At 44.1% G+C, this 19,930-nt stretch overlaps 1 protein-coding gene across 5 annotated transcripts in view; it reads right to left on the bottom strand.

The window, feature by feature from the left end:
- The window catches only part of DCLK2 (doublecortin like kinase 2), a 486,660-nt gene that overhangs the window by 134,408 nt on the left and 332,322 nt on the right, over positions 1 to 19,930 (bottom strand). For all 5 annotated transcript variants that reach the window (XR_013607189.1, XM_078676909.1, XM_078676911.1 and 2 more), the window contains one exon: positions 4,550 to 4,622. Coding sequence is in view for 4 of the 5 variants with exons in the window: in XM_078676909.1 (XP_078533035.1) it covers positions 4,550 to 4,622 (73 nt within the window). In the remaining variant the exon portion in view is untranslated. The remainder of the gene's footprint in view (positions 1 to 4,549; positions 4,623 to 19,930) is intronic.

The raw sequence follows: 19,930 nt of genomic DNA, 5'->3' as shown, positions 1-19,930 counted from the left end.
ATAGGGTGGTTCCCAAAGCCGCGGCAGCGCCAGCAGGCAAGACGAGGGTGCACAAGACAGAGCTACGGCAGCGCCAGTAGTCCGTCCAGGATGAGTTCTTCTTTGCGTCTCTCGACTCCAAGATACAACTCCCGTCCTGCTCTGCAGCTGCCCCAGTTATAGGGCTGGTGTGCTTTGATGTCCGGACCTTCGCACTTGGAGGTCGGGAGGTCCGGGATGAGGGAGTCCAGACACCCAGCAGGGGGGTGGAGCCAGCGCCCGGGGAGGCGATGGGCGAGCGGCACTTGGCGGGGGAGAGCCATCGACACCTCTTGCTCCCATTGACTGACCAAGTAGCCCGCTCACCTCCTGGGTGGATGTTGGTGCCGGAATGTCTGAGGCCTGGCTAGGCCCAGGGTTGAGGTCGATCGGGGGCCAGGCGGCCTCGTGGTGGAGTGTCCAAGATGGCGCCCAGGATGGGCGCGCAGGCCGGTAGTGGGTCGGCCTACGCGGTCCACAGGTTCGAGTGTAGGGGTCCCTGCGGGGACGGTGGACGTGCAATGGTGGTGTGTGGTACTTGCGTGGCTGGGCTCGGGCCTGGTTGGACCGGGGGAGAGCGGCCCTTCATGTGGCCTGTCCAACAAGTGATATATCAGGGACCCCCCATGTTATGTAAAATGTTTTTTTCAGACTGACTGTCGGGATAGTGATAGGCTGGTTAACTGACCCAATATTATAGTAAGACACGTTTTCCATCTCAATAGGAGATATCTTAAGTTCACCTTTTTGAACATGACGAATTTTCAATGTCTATTTTTTAATTTTCCAGTTCTCTTTTGTTCCTGCTGCTTTAATTTTTGGTGGGATCAGATGTGTTCTAATCATGCAAATACCAGGACTCTCCAGTCCTGGTCTTGTTGTCTGCACATTTGATCATTAGCCTTTGTATTGCATAGTGCACTTAATGCACAATTTTTAAAAGGGACTTTTCTTCATGTCCTTGATAATCTGTATTATGTCATTTCTCTATTTGAGATGTTATAGATAAGGAATTTAGGAACACCTAGGCTTAATCATTGAGGAAAATATGTATTTGCACCATTAGACAATGCCACCATATGTGAAGACATCCATTTAGATAGAATTTTTGTGTAGTTATTTACCCTTAGATGATGAAGGATATGCTCTCACACGGAAACCTAATTGAAAAACCTAGAGACACTGTTTTGCCTACTGCCTTTATGTTTGAATTGCTTTTTGAAAATGACAGTGCATTCTAGACCAACATTATCCCATGGCGTGTGGCCACTCCCTTGCAGATTGCAGGCCACCTGCTTGCAGTCCCCTTGTTAAAACCCATGAACTGTTTTTGTGCTTAATTTGAAGGAAACTAACAATTGTGTTACATTTCCTATATCACTAGGTTCTGCGGGATCTTCCAGAGTCAAAGGAAGAGTGATACCCTGCAGACCTGTGATCAAGACTAAGCCCACTCCCCATCAGTGACCGCTACAGATTTCTTGGCTCTACAATTTCTGCAACCAGAAAGTCGCGAAGCTGAACAGCGATCATCAGCGTGCCGTCAATGGTACCTCCCAAGCAAGGCATTTGCTTCATCGGAAGTCGTTGCAGAAGAGAAAGAGGAGCTGGTTCCTTGTTTGCCACAGAATGGGAGCTCCTGTTTGTCTGAGCTTTGTACCCGTTATGTACTGGTAACCTCTGACAGTGTACAGTCCCTTGAGCCCTTGGCCCGAGTTTTGGCCACACACACACACCTCTTTTCCCTTTGCTCCAGTGGAAAGGCAGTGCACCCAAGGATCCACGTTTGGAAAAAGGCACTACATTCTGGTGCCCATGAGAGAGAAGCTTGAGCGTCCTCTGACACTAAATAATGAGTGTTGGAGTCTGAAAGTGCTGCTGATCTTGAAAGGTTGTTTCTCAGTAGTGCTTGGATCTGCACGAGATGTTTTGTGCCCATGATCAATGAAGCGCACATCATTTGTAGTGTCTGCCCCAAAGAAGAGACACTGGTGCACTGCCTTGAGACATTGAGACTTTGTGAATGAGCTATGAGTGTTTGCCAGGAGGGCACTCCAACTAAGCAGTACTTTTTCTCATGAAAAGGCCTGAATGAAGAGGCCCAACGCGAAGAAGACACTGGAAGCAGATTTGATGGACAATAGAAGTCTGCCAGAGAGGCTTTTTGAACAGACTCTGGGCATAGTTGGTTGCACAAGAGGTTTCCGTGTGATTGCATAGACTACGTATTAGGAGAATGATTTTATTGTTCTGTTGGCATTATTTTAAAGTAGTATTCTGTTTAGAAAAAGCAGTATAAAATCCATTTTCTGTGAAAGAGTATCCCCTTTTCACCTCAGAGCATTAATGAGGGTCACCACTGTTTCACTTGAACATATAATGAATTACAGAAATACATAGGAACTAGATAATTTTAGGAATTACTTTTTGCTTAGGGTTGTGGAAAATTGTGTTTCATTTGTAATAGCAGTCACTACTTTGTTTATATGTTCTTAATGACGTGTTTTCTAGTGTTTTTTTAAACATGGCATTGTTTTTATGGGTGGGATTGTTTTTGCTGCCCAATTCACATCTGTACCCACCTCCCAACCTATGTCTCTTCCTACTTCTACTTCTTTGCATCCTGTCCAGATTTTACCTGAACATGGATAGTTAGGAGATCAGAGTTTACTGATAATTCCTTTTGTACAGTTCTTGCATCAACACCAGTTAGTAGTTGAACATCACTGATTGTTGGGCGTGTGGTCTTATACCACATACTACAGATAGAGGCATTCCCTATTTGGTCCTGCCATATATGGCCTTTGTGCCACTACGTGTGTAAGGAGACCTGTCCCGAGAGAGTTGCTAAGTAATAAGATGATACTACAGCAACACCTTGATGATCTGATGAGTATAGACCTAGATTCAGACTGACATGGGTTTAGGTTATTGCCTATGTAAGGGCAAAAGGAGCGTCTGTGGTACTGAAAATTCTGGACCAGTGTCATGAAACATCATCGTATCATGACGAATTTGGTATCAGCAGACTGGAAATGACGAGTATACTATGCACAATCATTTTCGTCGCATTCGGGTGAAGAAAGCACCCTGAAATCAGAGTTTCCATCTTGAACCCTCGGGTTCCATTTTGTGAATAGCAGCCATTTTGTGGATTGCCCTTACAGTAGGCCTTCACTGTGGCAGAACAAGTATTTAAGGACATAACCTTAGCATGGGTTTCTCTGTCTCTGAATGAACTACAGAGAGTAACCCTTTTCACCTGGAACTGACCTTTTGTAAAACTAGTTTCGCTAGCTAGCTGATCGTTGTGTGAGTTTTTCAATTACTGATTAGGATCTTGTTAACCATTAAGTTTCCTTGCGCATGTGTTATCTTAAACAATATCTAAATGGTTTCTTTTCTTAAAGACTTTCTTTTCTGAAACTTGGGTTTTTGCTATGTGTCGTGACTGCCATCTAGTGTTACTTTTTATGTAGGCTTCAGAAGTTAGTTTGTGAGCCAAACAGTCTGACCTGTTGTGAATCATATATACACATTAACCAGGGATTTCTTCGTGCGCTGGAGTTAATGTTAGAAGCTGGCCTTTCCTTGCCAAACCAGTTCCTGCCCTTTAGCTGATCAAGATTATAGATTAGAGCATAGGACATTAAGATTTACTACACACAAACGTGCCTATCTTACTTCCATCTGTTCCTGTTCCTACCTCCACGAGCTATTTATGACATGGGCTGTGTTTTGGGTTTATCCGGCCTTGTCAGCCAGAGAATGTACGCATTATGTGGACATTGTTTATGGCCTGGACTTATCTTGAAAGTGGGTTTTGCATCTGTGTGCACGTTCTGGGAATGTACTTCAAATGTGTGCCTAGGGCACAATGCATGGTATAAAGGATCTGTGCTCAGACCATTCAGGAGGCTGCCTCCTTCAGTTGCTTTAGATGTGACTGGGTGACGTAGCCTCACAATTAATTGTAATAAAGATGTCTTTTCATATTTCAGATTCTCTGTTGATTTCTTTGCTACTTTTGAATGGATTACTTATTGGTAAGATCCCTGAGAAGGAGTTTGTGGATTTCTGGAACCACAATAGCAGTAAAATTCAGCATGATTGCTAAAGACTATGCACTTCCACTGACTTATCCATCTACTTCTTGAATTTGACCTATAGTGCAGAAGGATCGATTCATAAATGGGAACACAAACTCTAATTATTTGTATATAATAAGCAGATAAGGACACTAGCAAAAGTCAATTGGTCAAAACAAAATCTCAAAACCATAGAATGTTGCACCATAATTGATGACAACTCAAGCTCATTCACGTTAAGAAGTATTTCTATTTGCTCAGTTTCTGGGAGGCGATTGACTTTTTAATCAGATGGAGTGTTAAATTTAATTGTGCCAACAGTGTGTGATCCAGGGCATCTTAGTGGCAGTTATTGTGCAACCTGTATTATTACATTAACACATACTAACATAATTGACAATAAAATACCAAAAAAGTAAATAAGAAATCGGTCTTGCACCTACCTTCAGGACTTAGGCATGGCACCCTCTCAAGCACTCCATTCACATTAGATGAGGAACCACAGTGTGGTGAAATCTGCAGAAAAATCAAGCAATTAGGCTTTAGGCTCATAACGATTACCATTTAGTACTTATTTTTATTTTCGGACTTGAATCAAAGAGACTTCCTTAGCCTGCTCGATATAAAACGGTTCTTGCCCATTTACTATTGCGAATATACAAAGTATAAAGAAATGAGCATCCTCATAAAGGTGTCTATGACACCCATTCTCTTTTAATGTAAAGCTCTTTGAACAGTCAGGAATCGCTACTTTGTTACATATATTGCTCGTTATTGACCACAATTTCAAACAATACAATCAGACTGGAATTGTACATTCATTAGCTGTGGTTTATGCTACAGTTTTAGAATAGACTAACCACTGGCCGCCCTATTACATATCACAAATAACAAAAAAAGTCTAGTGCTCCATACCCATCACACGCGTGGGAGACTAGGTCTTTCTGGTAATAGTCACTAGAATATAATTCAGAAACTGCATGAACGTTTGAGGTGGAAAATAGGCTTATGTTAGTTGTGAGGGACAGGCTTGGACTTCCTTTCGCAGATGCTACAGGACTGCACGCTGGCCCATATTCCTGAGGGTTATGCTGACGCAGCACACAGAAAGGGCACTTTTTGAATCATCTAACAGCCAGGCTATTATATGGAGCTGGGCAGAATTAAAAACAAAGAATATCAGGCAGGGTTTGCTTGAGCTGGTATGTCTCTGCCAGGGCTCAATGCCCATTCTAGCATTGCTGTTACTGTCCATTTCAATTTAAACAAATTCAGAATAACCACATTCTCTCATAGTTAATCAAAATGCATGTAGGGGCTACAAAGAGCATTTCCAGAATGCTAGTTGATCTTGAGCTGAGAATGCCTGATCCTTTAACAATAGAATGGATCTCTGGAACATAGAAACCTTAGCGTTGCTATGGGAAATGACACTGTTGGAAAAAAACAATTCGGAGATCGCGAAAGACACCGGCAAAAACTAAAGATGGGAAAATAAACTCACATCATTTCTTGAAGTTGCTTCCTACCAAAGAATGTTTATAGCCAAATATTTAAAAAAATATTTCTAAGCAATTATTTAAAATTCTGTTTTGATATATTTCAAACTCCCCGTCCCAGATATTTAGGAGGTAACAATGCTAACTTTAACAATACTAACTTTAATTCACTGTTCGACATCTCATCAGATGGCTTGACAATCAGACAGACATCACATACTGTGCCTTGGACCAATTCACTTATATCAGAGATGGGCTCACTTATAAATGTTGCTTAATCACTTGTTCAGGAACAGTGATTCCACTGATTCGTTGAGAGCCACTACTTCAGTGAAATTACCCACAGTTATGCTAAATAGGTAATGTGGTCATTAGAAAATATACCTGAATGATAAAGAGCATTGATTACATGCTTGAATCAAAGGACAACGCACAGCATCCTATTTCATTTTGAATAATACCTCCAACACATTCAAGATGGTACAGCAATTCAAGCTCAAAATATTCATCTATCCACTCACCGCTCAAGAGATATTTTAGAATGAAGACACAAATTTTAACATACAACTTGCTATATGTAAAAGATTCGGAGTAACAAAGGCCATTGCTTTAGACTAGAGTATAAAAAGACAGATGACAATGAACAATTGTTCCGCCCTGCTACCACTTTTTCCATTTTTCTTCTCGGCTAAACTGTGCACTTTAATGTACAAAACACATGACTGGTGCACATATAAGCATTATAGAGGATCTGCCCCCTTTTGGGGCTTGCAAGAGGTGGTTTGGGTTAGTATAGGAGATGCTGCATGATTTTACGTCCACAATCTCACTAGAAGTGTACTGTTTAGTTAGATGGACTGGTACAAAGTGCTGCAACTGCCTGAACACCTGCCTATGGCTTTAATTAGCTATTGTTTCCCCTTAGAACTCGATTCAACATGTTGGCACAAATGGGTTCTGTTTCTGCACGTGCTTTCACACCTGACTACATTAACTAAAGGACTGCCACTGCTCCCCCTCGTTCTTTATTTAAAAAGCAGGCTTAATTAAACTAATTCAAAGCACAGCTATGTTTACAACTAGTTGCAAATTATCATTGTGTATTCAATATTTGAGAAGAGATGGGCTTTACAATAAATGTTCCTATCTTTCAGGGAAACTAGTATTAACTTATTATAAAATATCTTTATACCACTGACCAATGATTAGACCACAGCCCCACATGGACACTGCTGTGTATGCTGCCGTTGGAGTGCTCATCTCCTTGCATTGCCATCAAATGCAGGTACCAAGCAGGTGGCTCCTCCCCTGCTGTGTCCTCCATCTTTGTGACAGTTTTGCCGCTAATACTATGCTCGGTCAGGGTTGTCTTGAGCTATATGCTACAGATCCTCCAAAGCTCCTGGAAGCCCCTCATTGAACACGGATTGGCCTTGGGAGGCCCAAAGAGATTCTATAACTCTAAGCACTACTGGTGAAATGCAATCATGGTGCAATGTGGGTATATATACTATGGTAAAATCACCATACTCATGTGAATGCATGTGATAAGCATAGCACACTGTCCCCGATAATTGCACCCCTCACCATCAAAGTACTTCATGGGAAAAGATGACAAGACATTACAGGATATTAAAGTACCCTCATGCTTTCTCCAGTCTAGGAATCGTACCTGTGCACACATCTTGCTTTCAACTTTACTCAAGAACTTCCACAGTATTACTGTATTTCCCCAGTAACAATATCAATATTACTTAGCCGAAACAACTCACCACACTGTAGACCAAGTTAGAAATGTCATGGTAATTCCAATGCGGACGCAGGCCACTGCAGTAGCACCTCGTCCCCTGCCAAAGTGGAGGGGCGGGCCGGAGGTGGGGAGGGTTCGGTGACAAAAAAAATAAACGAATATAAAAATAAATAAATAGTCTTGAATGCCGCTGCATCGTGCACTTCTTATTTCTGGGCACAAGCTCCCAGACTGCACTGTAGTCAATCCTGACGCTACATGAAAGCAGCTGGTAACTTGTGCTGCCAGGCAGACTGGAGCCTGTGCTTGGGGCTGGAGAGAGCTTCAGTGTGCATGAAGGTTTGGTCAACCTGAGACGTCCGGACTAACCCTCAAGCGCAGTGAAGGGGGTACACAAAAAACTCCGCCACCAGCAGTGTCATCCCCCTGAACCCGCCCTCAAAACTTGGGGGTGGGTGCAGGGGGATTCAAATAAAAGGATAATAAAACAGGTTTAAAACCAGTTTTATTATGATGGCGGGGGGAGGGGGGGGGGAACTCCTCTGCCTTAATGGAGGGGCTGCCGCTGGGCCACTGTTCCCCCTCACCCACCCCCCACACCAAGCTTTACCTTAAACTATGCTACAACAAACACTACTCCGCCTAAACAACCACAGAGAAATCCACCCAAAATCAACTGCAAGCTCCGTAGAAAGGACCTCTTACTTGTCCTTTTCAACAACTACATAACAAGCAAGGATGCCCGTTGACACACTAGTGCAAGCAATCAACCCAGTTACAAGGTTATCACTACTGCTAAATGTTCCATTCTCAAACTCCTTGCCACTGTCCCACAGGGCTCCTTCATCTGGGATTCCTCACACACAGATCTTCACCTCAACTGTCTCTTTGTTCAAACACTACAGCTCAACAGATTTCTGGCTGTCACTCCAAAGAGTCCCACCCATTTCTTGTATCAAAATATAGAACTATCCAAACTCCACAAGTGGTTGCACTGCAATATCATATCTCGCAACAGTTATCCTGAATGCGGAGTCATGGTTAGACAAATGTGTCACAGGCACTTGTAGAGCACACTTCCATAATATCGGAACTCATTCTCTGAAGTTTAGCCACCACCATGTCATTTATAAATGCTTTCATTAACTTTAGTTTGGCACTCCTGAACACTGTTTTGTTTGCATATACATAATAGAGATTTGTATTTTCAAGATTGAATTTACACCGCAGGTTCGTGGGACGGGTGCTTTGGTATACCCTCCCCCAGGCCCTCTCGGGACTTTACTTTAAAATTGATGGAAAGAATTGCTTTGCACATTATTTCTTCCAAACAATTTCTTGGATTAGTGGATTTTAATATTCATAGTGAAAATAGTGTGAATATTGACTCAGTTAATTTCTTTGCAGACATTGCCTCCCTAGGTTTGGAAAAGATCAACATAGGGCCTACACATTCCGCAGGGAATACTATGGATCTTATTCTTACTAATTTGCCCCATATACGCTCTGATCCTCCCTGTCAAGGGGTTTGGTCTGACCATTTTCTTATTAATTTCTAGATTGCTGGCATTCAAGCTACTCCTATCCATCCCACCTGTAACTTTAGGAGACAATGGCACAAGTTAACAGATGACTTTTATGAAAGAGTTTATACACCTGCATTTGAAGAACCTGGTGATATTAACACAAAGTTAAATGAACTCCACGAAGCCTTAAAATCCATCACAGATACTCTTGCACAATTAAAAAAACAGCAGTCCAATTCCCAGAGAAAGCATGCGGCTTGGTACACTCCGCTCTCCGGGAGATAGAGGCCTGCTTAGAGAGCTTTCCTGCCTTGCATGTATCTAATCTGGAAGAGATGCTGAGAACAGTCAAATCTAGTTTTCCTACCAACATTATGCCAGCTAGTTTGTTTGCCTTATTTGCCAAGCAACTAGCTCCCTCCATTTGCACTATACTAAATCTTTGAGTGAAGGGAAACTACCACAGGAATGGAAATCAGCTCAAGTGCTTTTGATCTGTAAAACGGCCAATGCACCTTCAGCAGAGTTGGCGAATTATCACCCTATCTCATTTCTTCCGCTTATGAGTAAATTACTAGAAGTATATATCAATACAAAGCTTATGGAGTATATAGAATCACAAGGCTGCTTGGATTCCTCACAGTCTGGTTTCAGATCAAAGTATTCCACTGAATCCTCTCTTATTGGTGTTATGGACTTCATTAAACTTTCCCAGGACAACAACAAGGCGGTGTTGGTAGTGCTGCTGGACTTGTCCACAGCTTTTGATAAAGTGTCTCACCAAAAGCTACTTCAAAGACTGTATGAGATTTGAATGCAGGGACAATGGCTTTTGAGCTTTTCAGACCAGCGTACTCAAACAATTATTTTGGGTCCCTTCCGCTCTCGCATTAGGCCTTTCACGAAGGGGGTACCACAGGGCTCTCATCTTAGCCCTACCCTATTCAGTGTGTATTGGCCCCTCTTGCAAAAATCATTAGAGACCATTGGTTTACTCCCTTTTCTTATGCGGATGATACCCAACTTCTTTTTTCATTCGATAATAGTTGGGCCTCGAATAAAACTCTTTGCCGATGGTTGCAAGCAAATTCTAGCTGGATGACTGAAAACTTCCTCCAGCTTAATGTCGATAAAACAGAAATCTTCATATTCTGCAACTCTCAAACATTGTGGTCCTCAGATTAGTGGCCCCTTGAGTTGGGCCTAGCCTCTACCCCTAAAACGATGGCAAAATACTTAGACGTCCGTTTGGACCACTCGCTAACCATGAGTGATCAAGTAGGAGCCATCTTAAGCACTTGGTTTTACAAGCTGAGTCTTTTACGGAGAGTGTTCCATCTCTTTCCTCTATCGGTACATAAGACCCGGATTCAGCGCTTGGTAATTAGTCGCCTTGACTATTGTAATGCCCTTCTAGTGGCAGCAAATGAAGCCTTGCTGAACAGGTTGCAAGTAGTTCAGAACATGGCAGCGCGTCTGGCCCTTAATATGCCCCCTAGAACAGCCTCCCTCTCTTTGCTGAAACATCTTCATTGGCTACCCATCCGCTAAAGAATTAAGTTCAAAATCTGCTGTTTTGTCTTTAAAGCACTTAATGACAGAGGTCCAATATACCTCGCTATCAACCGGGCAGATCTCTTAGCTCAGGGGAAAAATCTCTTCTGGTCATCCCCTAGTACAGGAAACTCCACGCTGGGGGCAAACATTTTCTTACCTAGCCCAACAGCATTCCAACTCACTACCTGTACATCTACGTACGTGCTCGGATCTTCTTCACTTCAGGAAACTTCTGAAAACAGAACTCTTTGGTAACAGATCTCACTAGCCAGGTATTTCTGCTCCTTTAGTGCCAAGATACCCCTATGGGGGTGATTCCGGTGCTTTATAAATACTGTCATTCATTCATACATCCTGACCCCTACATCATAAAGAGTATCTGCTTGATGTGCCCCGGTCTCCGGGTTTGTTCCAGTACCTTAGTGTCAGACAAACATAGAAAGGTGTTTACACCCTATTGATGCACAAAAAACACCAAGAACAGTGATTTACTTTGGTTAAACTGGCATAGGGCCTCAATTCTCACTAATCATTTACACTATTGCATATACAAATGTCTTTCACAATCTCAGAGAAAGTCTTAAACTTTTAATATTTAAACAAATGGTTCAGTCTGTCACCCTCAAACATCCTGGTGTGTGAATTTTACTTGTACCCTTTGCACAGGGAATCTGGAATATGTAGTCTGTTTGACTAACTAGATATTTCAGCCTGGCCATCTGGCTATTTCTGAACCTAGTAAACTTTCCAGTAGAAGTGGAAGCCATGTTCTGAGTAAAGAAAACATTTTCTGGTTTGTCCTTTTCTGTACACCACCCTACAGTATGCTACAGCTGCGATCCCAACTAGTACAGCTAGAGCAGAGAGAGCACAATATTCTTTTTTGTATGACTGTGCTATTCCAAACCTGCTGAAAATACGGTCAAATCCTCTAAAATAGACTAATCTTCTGGGTTGGATATATTTCAGTACCCCAGAGGGTACCTCTACAACCTTCCGAGCGCTAGCGCTTGCTCTTCCATTACGAAAAGGGATTTTTTTCCAGCATAGGAGCTATGACCTGAAGTATATCCACTCTAACACCCGGCATGTTCGAGCAGCCACATTGTTATAACATATTCCAATTCTGATTCATATTCCAGGATTTCATTATGTTATGGTTCTGACCCCATAAGTTATGGATTGTTATTCCCCTATGAACCCTGCTTTATAGTCATACGACTACATTTTAGAATCCATTTAATAGAGTTCGACTAAGATTTTCCCTATATAGTTTCACAGTCAATTAAGTAAAGTAAAATACATTCTAAATTGTGGGATTTATTTAATGAGTTTCAGGGTCCTCACTATCACGGTGGACAACAGTTTACCATTGTCACATTAGGAAAAATACAATTCTCAGAGAGGAGCACAATCATTTGTTTATTCATCAGGCAACATTTGCCTGGTTAGCCACCAGAAGGCAAAATGTTTCATGTGCGTATTGATTTCATGGTCAGGGTGAACTTCTCCATCTGTTTTACTAGAACTTCCATTTTCTCATGTTCAATTCTGAGGCTTTCTGCTGGAGTCTTTCCTGGGACAGTCAGAGAGGGATTAGTAAGTATAGCTTGTCCTGATAAAAGCTCTGGAACTATCTTGCTACTCTCATCATGCATATCATCTAGTGTACAATCCAGTCTTTTCACCTCTGTGATTTCAATCAATCAATCTGTATTTGTAAAGCACAAACTACTAACCCTTACGGGTCTCAAGGCGCTGGGGGCCATCGTGGAAATTAAGTGCACTATTGCACCGAAGTCACATGGTGCTGAGCTGCTGCCGAAGCCGGGGATCGAACCATGAACCCTGTGCTCCGAAGTCAGCTGCCCTGGCTGCTGCACCACACCTCTTCAGTGGAGCCACCCTCTTTATCAAACAAAGAGTTTGCCTCATGCCCTTTTTCACATCACAAGTGACACACCCCCTTACTTCTAACTGACCCACTTCTTCCAATACCTTTCAACACCACACCATTTGCAAATCTTTATGCCTCAGCCATAGGGTCCAACTGGAACATGTTGATCGTTTAACTTCCTTCACTAGCCTTTGTAGACACATTTTTAGTGCAGTCCTTAACTAATGCATGCACCTCAATGCATACATGTTCACCAGGGGTTTGAATTTTGTCTCTCTGAATACAGAAACGTGGAGGCCGGGACCGTTTGTCTCCAGAGCAGGATGTGGAATGCGCATTGGCTGCTCTTCAATTAACATAACTGAGACGACTGGTCAGATAATATTCTCAACAGAGGTTAGGATTCACATCAGTCTTATATGAACTCTTCTCTAACATCAAGTCCACCCTCATGCAATTTGTGTACCAGTGGGTAGAATGACTGGCTCCTGTGATACACATTCCATGTTCACCATGTGTCACAGACTAAAGTCAGTCACTAATTGGGACTTGACTTGCACTGGTTGTGTGTGCCTCATCCTACGAGTGGGGAGAAGACGGAAAGACATGCCATAGAGGCATTAATCCAGCAAGTAAGTTAAAGTCTCATTAGGTCTTTTTTGTACAATTTGCGCCTTCCCTAGTTTGGAAACAAATAATTGTACTGATGTTGGGATACTAAAAGTTGAGCAGGAACGCTGCTCTTCTATTCAGATAGCCATTGTACAAGACCTAGCGACCATTAGAGTAATTTTGAATTGAGCTCTGCTTTTTGTTGCCAGAATCCCCCATTTGTCATCTGGCCCTCTCCTTCAGGAAAAAGTAATAAGTTCCTCACCATTATTCATATATATATCTCTTCCATGCATTCCCCAATAATAGCTTCTACATTAGATATCGATGTAGTGGACCTAAGTGGCATGTGTATCTCTTTCTTGGATTAAATGAACTGGGTATTTAAGGACAGTTTAGTCAAAATTGTATTTTTTTAAACTCCAATGCATATAGTTCAACTTCAAACTGATTAAAACTCATTTATGAATCATATGCCAGTAAACAACGGTTAATACAAGGAAGATACAAATGCAACAAAGGTGCACCAATCTGACATCAAACTACTATCAAATATTGAAGAAAGATTCTTTCTGTGCAGAGGACAAATGAATTTGGGTGCACCTGGGGTGTGCCAGTACAGTACCATGAATTAACCATAGAAGCTAAAACAATATTTTATATATGTCAATTTAGTTCAGAATATCAATTCTTCTTGCCTCTCGTGACCAGTTTGTTCCAACCCTTCATTTTTCCTTCACTACCCATTTTTTCGCCAGCACATTACATTCATTTTTCATATAAAACCGAAAAAGGGAAAAAGGAAGAGCTTTCCAAAAATAAAAGTACACTTGGATAGCATAACTGAGGACACTTCTTAAAACCTTGGAGCAGCTGAAACCTGTTTTTCCAGACCGCATCAAAAGCTTTATGATGAGTATCCTGCACAATGCTAAAGAGTGCAATATTAGCACACGCACGGTGTCTCCCATCGCTGTGTACTGTATCAGTGACAACAGACCTACAAGACATGTGTCTGTACCTGTAATCCTCCCCTAGGATCTCTGTCTGCTGGCTCCTCCTGTCCTTCAATATTGCTGTCCTCTTTCCTCATCTTCTCATTCCTCTTTCCATCCTGTCCACCTTAGTCTTCTGGCAGCCACTCTCATGTTCTTTATAACCCTTTGAACAATCGCATATTTTTCTGATAGCTGTGAAATATTGTCAGAACTTGTTCAGGGGCCACAGGGCAAGTACATTTTATCAGGCCTTAGCCGTGGTGGCCGGGGCCTTTTACCACTGCTGCCCGGTGGTCCATCCTACTATGGCACTGTAAACTGGGCCATACACACCCCTACTACACTTCACTTAGGGGGTAGCGAGAGCGAGAAAAAAAGGCGTCTCAAGGAGGTAGCGTGAGGGCGTCTCAAGGACGTAGCATGAGGGGGACAGACAGAGCTCAAACAAAAAAAACATAGCCATAGTAAGCAAATGTTCAGACCCGAGCTTATCTTTAAGAAGACAGAAGTACCTTAATCATACATTGCAAAACATCGCACTACTGGGATGCACACTCCGGGGTCTACAGGTGCAGACTCACTATGATGAAGCTGAGCAGCTTTCCTGTATTCTGCTATTCGTTGGTCAGTACATAATCTCTTTCTATACAGTTTTTGTTGCAGTCATCTGTAAAGTCCCACCCTAAATCTGTTTACCCAACTTAAAAGTCAATATCAATCAGGAGCTAGTGTATACTGGGACTGAAGCACACTTTCCAAGCATGGGTGTGTAGATTTTTTTTAGTACACAGTGAGTGGTCATGTTTGCAGTCACCTGAGCTTATTCGGGCACCCCTTCTTCTCTCCACATCTGGCCTGTAAAACCCACAGCAGCTCACTGAAGGCACTCTGGACAAGTTGTTCCAACAATCTGAGTAGGGAGAATCCTTTCTTCCGGTGTATTGGACTGGAGAGTGGCACTTGAGATGCAGCAACGTAAGAGCCAGCACAGGTTCATTCTTCTGTGGTAGTTGGAAAAAGGCGGCGCTCTCTGGTGGATAGTCATGCATGCAAAGTTGGAGTTTATCGGGCAGGAAGATCGAGAGCCCCTTGAACTCATACTGCTCAACTCCAGACACATTCCCTTCACAATGCACATCTTCTGGGACACTCCTCTCTCTGGAATCGGTAGCTAGCCTTCTCCTTCTAAGACAGACATCTCCTACGGGACAATTCCTTCTTTTCTCTCAGCAGGCAGGCTCTCGGGTCACAGGAAGACCCACAGTTTCTCCAGCAATATGTGCAGACTTCAGGCGATGTCCATAACCTCTGAAAGACTGGCCATCAGAGAAGCCAGCCATGAATCGAGCATTCTGTGGCATGCCCAATGTTCTTGATCAGTGAAGCAGCTTGTAACTGGAGCAAAGTGGGCAAGCTAGGTTCCCACTATTATACGGGATTACCAGATCGAGGATGATGAACAACTGTCTACAGTTCAGGAATCAGTTTTGGGTAGTTCTTTTCATGACTTTATTTTCTTTCTGCAGTGAAGCAAATTCTTTTTATGAGGTGACAGCTCTTATTGCAGTAGTAATGATGCTGGCCTGAAGCAGAAGTGTCCCAAACATGAGCACAATAAGTGTGAAACTTTGTAGACGATTCACTCAGTAAAAAAGAAAAGGTACAGACTATATACCTAGAAACACTCTTCCCTCTAATAACTGTTGCCTCAATCCTAACCTTCACCCAAATGGCAGTGAACAGGAACAGACTAAAAAGCAATCCGCGGCTAAAAAGGTCACAGAGTTTCGACAGCCCAGTCTCTATCCCTCATCACCACATTGTTTAGCGCTACTGTATGTAGGTAATACACTTCCACTGTCTCCATCACCACCTCCATCTTGTGCCATATCAAAATCAGGGGCAATCCAAAACGAATCCCACTGGCTACGATAAACGTGCACTCTCAGACAGCATAAATTACTGCTATCAAGCACCATCTACACAATACACACTCGACATACACACAAGGATGTCGGCACAGGGCATGACACGCAAGCAGAACGTTAGATGAGTGGACTTAAAGGCTTTGTGCTCAGACTTGGAACAGATGAAAAGGGTTGTCCAGACACTGGATTCAGAAACTGTATGCAGCCACCTCCAGTTCACTGTAGATGTTGTAGAGTCACAGAGAGCAGTCGCATGCCAACTACAGAGTATGCTTTTAGTGTCTCTATTTGACCTCAGAGCCTGGCTCCGAGTCTCATGGTCAATTTTAGACCCAGGCATAAAGGATTTCGTGTGGTCCAGGCCAAGCAAATAGACTGGATGCCTAATTCACTTGCAATTGAGTCACTTAGAGCAATGTTGCACGTCCATTTACCATGAAACAATCTTCCCTGAAATCTTCGGTTTTGTGGGACACAAAGATGCTAAGAGGTACTGCACAATACAGCTCAACAACTGTAGAAGACAAATTGTTCTCATAATAAAATAATGTAATGTTTTTTTATTTTATAATAAGTGAACACAAGCAGGTGGCTCAGTAAACTAATGCATCCACTGCAGGGACCTGCGTTTCTCTTCTAGTCACAGATGTCAATCTTAATATGTCTAGTCTTGCTTCTGAGGGTGACAAAATGACCCGAGATGGTATTTCACCCCTAGGAAGGAGGCCCTATGACACTCATTGTGAGGGTGTAATCCGGAAAGATGAATACTCGTCATATTGCAGTGGAGAGCGCTCTCTAACGATCTGAAGGATCACATCCTCATCCCTGTAATTCATTATTTGGGCCATTATAGGGTGCGGTAGGGCCCCCTGGGGTGCGCCATGCTGGGACACTGTGAGCATGTTCAATCAAAAAATTAGCGAATAGCAGGCCAGGAGCCACCTCCTGTGACAGGCAAGTCTCGAAAAACTGTACAAGGTCAGATCCCTCCGCAACCTTGAAGACTGCCATGATGCGGAGGTTATTGCGGCTGGCGCACCCCTCTGAATCCTCCGCTCGCGTCTTCTACTCCTGCACCTTTGTGGTAAGGGATTGTCCCTGTCCCACCAGCTCCTTCATTGTCGGATGCATGTCTGTAATCTCCTGCTTAATATGAGTGACACGTTATGCCAGATTACGCTCATCTTCCCACACTAGTCCCAGTTCGACTGCCATTGCATCTACCCTGATGCGCAGATCCTGGCAAGTGTCTACTATGGCAGCCAGAAATGTGTCCAGTTTAAGGTTGGTGGTGGGCTCAGTCGGGGCGCCGCAGGAGTGAGCATCATTCGAAACACCCAGATTGACACTGCCTGTCCTACTGTTGCGGAGGCCCAGTGCCTCCCAATTGCCCCATGTCGTGGAGTTTATCATCCGATAGTTGTGCTCAGTCTCTGTGGGCCAAGAGTACAGTAGATAGGTGGAGGACTTGTGTGGACCTGCCAGACCCCAGTGTAACTGACCACAGGGTGGCACGAGCAGTATCCACCATGGAGGGACTGCCAGGCAGTAGTGGGAACCCAATTTCCAGTCACACTCCCCATGATCCTCGCAGGCAGGGCTGACGTCGCCAAGCAGTCTACTCCAGAGCAGCAGCTCAGTTGAGGTGGATGACTCCAGAACTCGGGACATATGAGCCACCATTGCAGAAACTGCTATGCCTCAGGTCCCTGCACCAGGGGGGCACAAGCAGGTCCGGGGTTTCCTCCTCCGCACCGCCCCTGGCCAGGCCCCCAAAAAGGGGGAGGGGTATAGATATATATATATATTTTTTTTTAAAAGGTGCAGGCTCCCTCCGCTCAATCCTGGCCATTCAGGGAGGGGGGTACGTCCGCACCATCAACACTGTAGTGACTTACACCGCTGCAGGGACAGTCACCACACCAATAGCAGTAATACAGGCATCAGCGTGGTAGGGGGCACAGGGCCCAGCCCAACAGAAGTGTCCGTCAAGTTCTGAGATTGCTCCCCGTCATGGTGCCACCAAAACAGCCAGGAGGTGAAAGAAGGAGGTGGGGCGGGAGAGGGTCCAATCCACAGCCTCCGACCATGAGGCCAGTCCCAATCAGTCAGGGACCTTCCAGGCAGTAAGCACACTCAGCAACCGGGAGAAACGTGTGTAGCAGTGCACCACAAGGCCGTGCACAATATCCTGTGCCCCGGGGCCGACACGGCCCAATTAACTCATCAGCTGGGGGGACCTTCTTTACTTCACCATTGCACACTAGGTCCCGGGTGGGAGTATGCCATCAGGGGGAACGGAGGAGGCTGCATCGGGGTTAGGAGGGTGGAGAGAAAAGAAGAGGAGCCCTCCCTGGCCCCATCTAGCTATCCGCTCAGTCTCACATGGTCCTCCTGGCCGATCAGTGCCTCCAACCCCCATAGGGCACCACATCAGGAGGCCATAATCCGGTCCAGCTGCTGGCTAATGAGAAAGGAGGTAGGGCGGAAGAGGGGCCCTCCAGATGAGGATGGTGCATAGGACGCCTGCCCCCACACCCACTCACTGCATCGGTCGTTGGGCCTTGTCCATGCACTCCAGGCTGCCCAGACTCTTCTCCCGCAGCCCTGGTTTTCCCTGCCAGAGTCACTGTGGCCACCACGAGTCTTCGAGAACGCACACCACCTTCATCCTTCTTGCACTGCGGGGCACAACACCACCTTCTTCATCCTTCTTGCCCAGCGGGGCCACACCAGGCCGGTCCCTAGCCGCTGCATCACCCCGCTGGTCCTGAAACTGCCCAGAGGGGATCAGTCGTGGGCCAAAGTCACGCTGGAAGACCCGCAGGCCATGCACGCCCTACCTGCCAGGCTGAGGCTATGGGGCACCAATCTTCACGATTTGTTGTGCAATCTATGTCGCAGCCCTTCCTTGTCACAGGACTCATTGTGTTGGACCCTGGTAATTACAAATGACAGCGGGTGTTGTCAGATGGCGGGTCTCCCTGTCGGAGCCCTTCTAAATCTCAACCCCCATCTTGCAGCGCCTGGCAACACTCCTGCAAGATAATTGTAGTTAATGCAACCAAACACCCTTAAGTGATGACACTGCTAAATTCTTTGGAAATATGAACCTGAATAGATAAATGGAATGGAAGGAAGGAATGAATTATAATGCCAAATGAACAACTACGTTTTAAAGGCAGACTGGCTAAAGTAAATTTCATAAGATAACCGATGTATATTTATAAACAAATGTTGGGGGCGGGGCCTTCAGTTGTGTTTATGTTCACATTAATAACTGTGAGATATTCTTAGGGAGCCTGAGCTTCAGCTACACAAAGCAGTTCTGCAACTGCATTCCTCAACAAATGGTATATGAGCCGCCAGCTGTCAGCCTACACTAACAATTTACATTTCTTCATTAACACAAGGAGTTCAAAATTTACAAAGGCCGTGGTCTACTATAAATTAGCTGGAGAAGAGAATTCCTTTGCAACCCAAAATGTCAGAAAATGTTATGTTGGCTCCATTCTTGTTTAGCGTCCATGTAAATCTTGACGGTATTTTACAAGAATCTTCCCACAACAATCTCTGCACATGGCACTCCATTGCTGTGAGCACACACAGCTGTATGGACTGCGTGCAGGGGGAGCAGCTTGTTAGCAGAGATAAGCATGCTTTGTGCCAGTGGTGCCCATCTGTTGGTAGGCACAGACTGGGTTTGAAATTGGATACGCTGGGAATTAATCAAGTACTCATTAGTTGCCCTACACCGACACCTGGTTCCAGGTCAGGAAGAACAGAAAATCTACGCATATCAATAGAATAAAGTGATGTAGTGCAGGACACATCATGTAATATTTTTTTCGGTCATTTTGAGTACAATCTACGCTGTTATACAAAATTTAAAGGAGGAGAGTATTCTTTCACAGAGCCTGTGAGGACTTGAAATGTTAATTTAAACCATGCCAGGGTAATTTATGTGTCAGTTTAGGTTATTGCTTGGTATGTAGAATAATTAGAAATCAGTTTATATAGGAAGTAAAATTGAAGAAAATTAATTCATATGTAA

Source organism: Lissotriton helveticus, chromosome 2_1, assembly GCF_964261635.1.
Source record: "Lissotriton helveticus chromosome 2_1, aLisHel1.1, whole genome shotgun sequence".
Taxonomy (NCBI): Eukaryota; Metazoa; Chordata; class Amphibia; order Caudata; family Salamandridae; genus Lissotriton; species Lissotriton helveticus.
The sequence above is the reverse complement of the archived record's forward strand: the minus strand, read 5'-3'. Positions and strand labels throughout refer to the sequence as shown.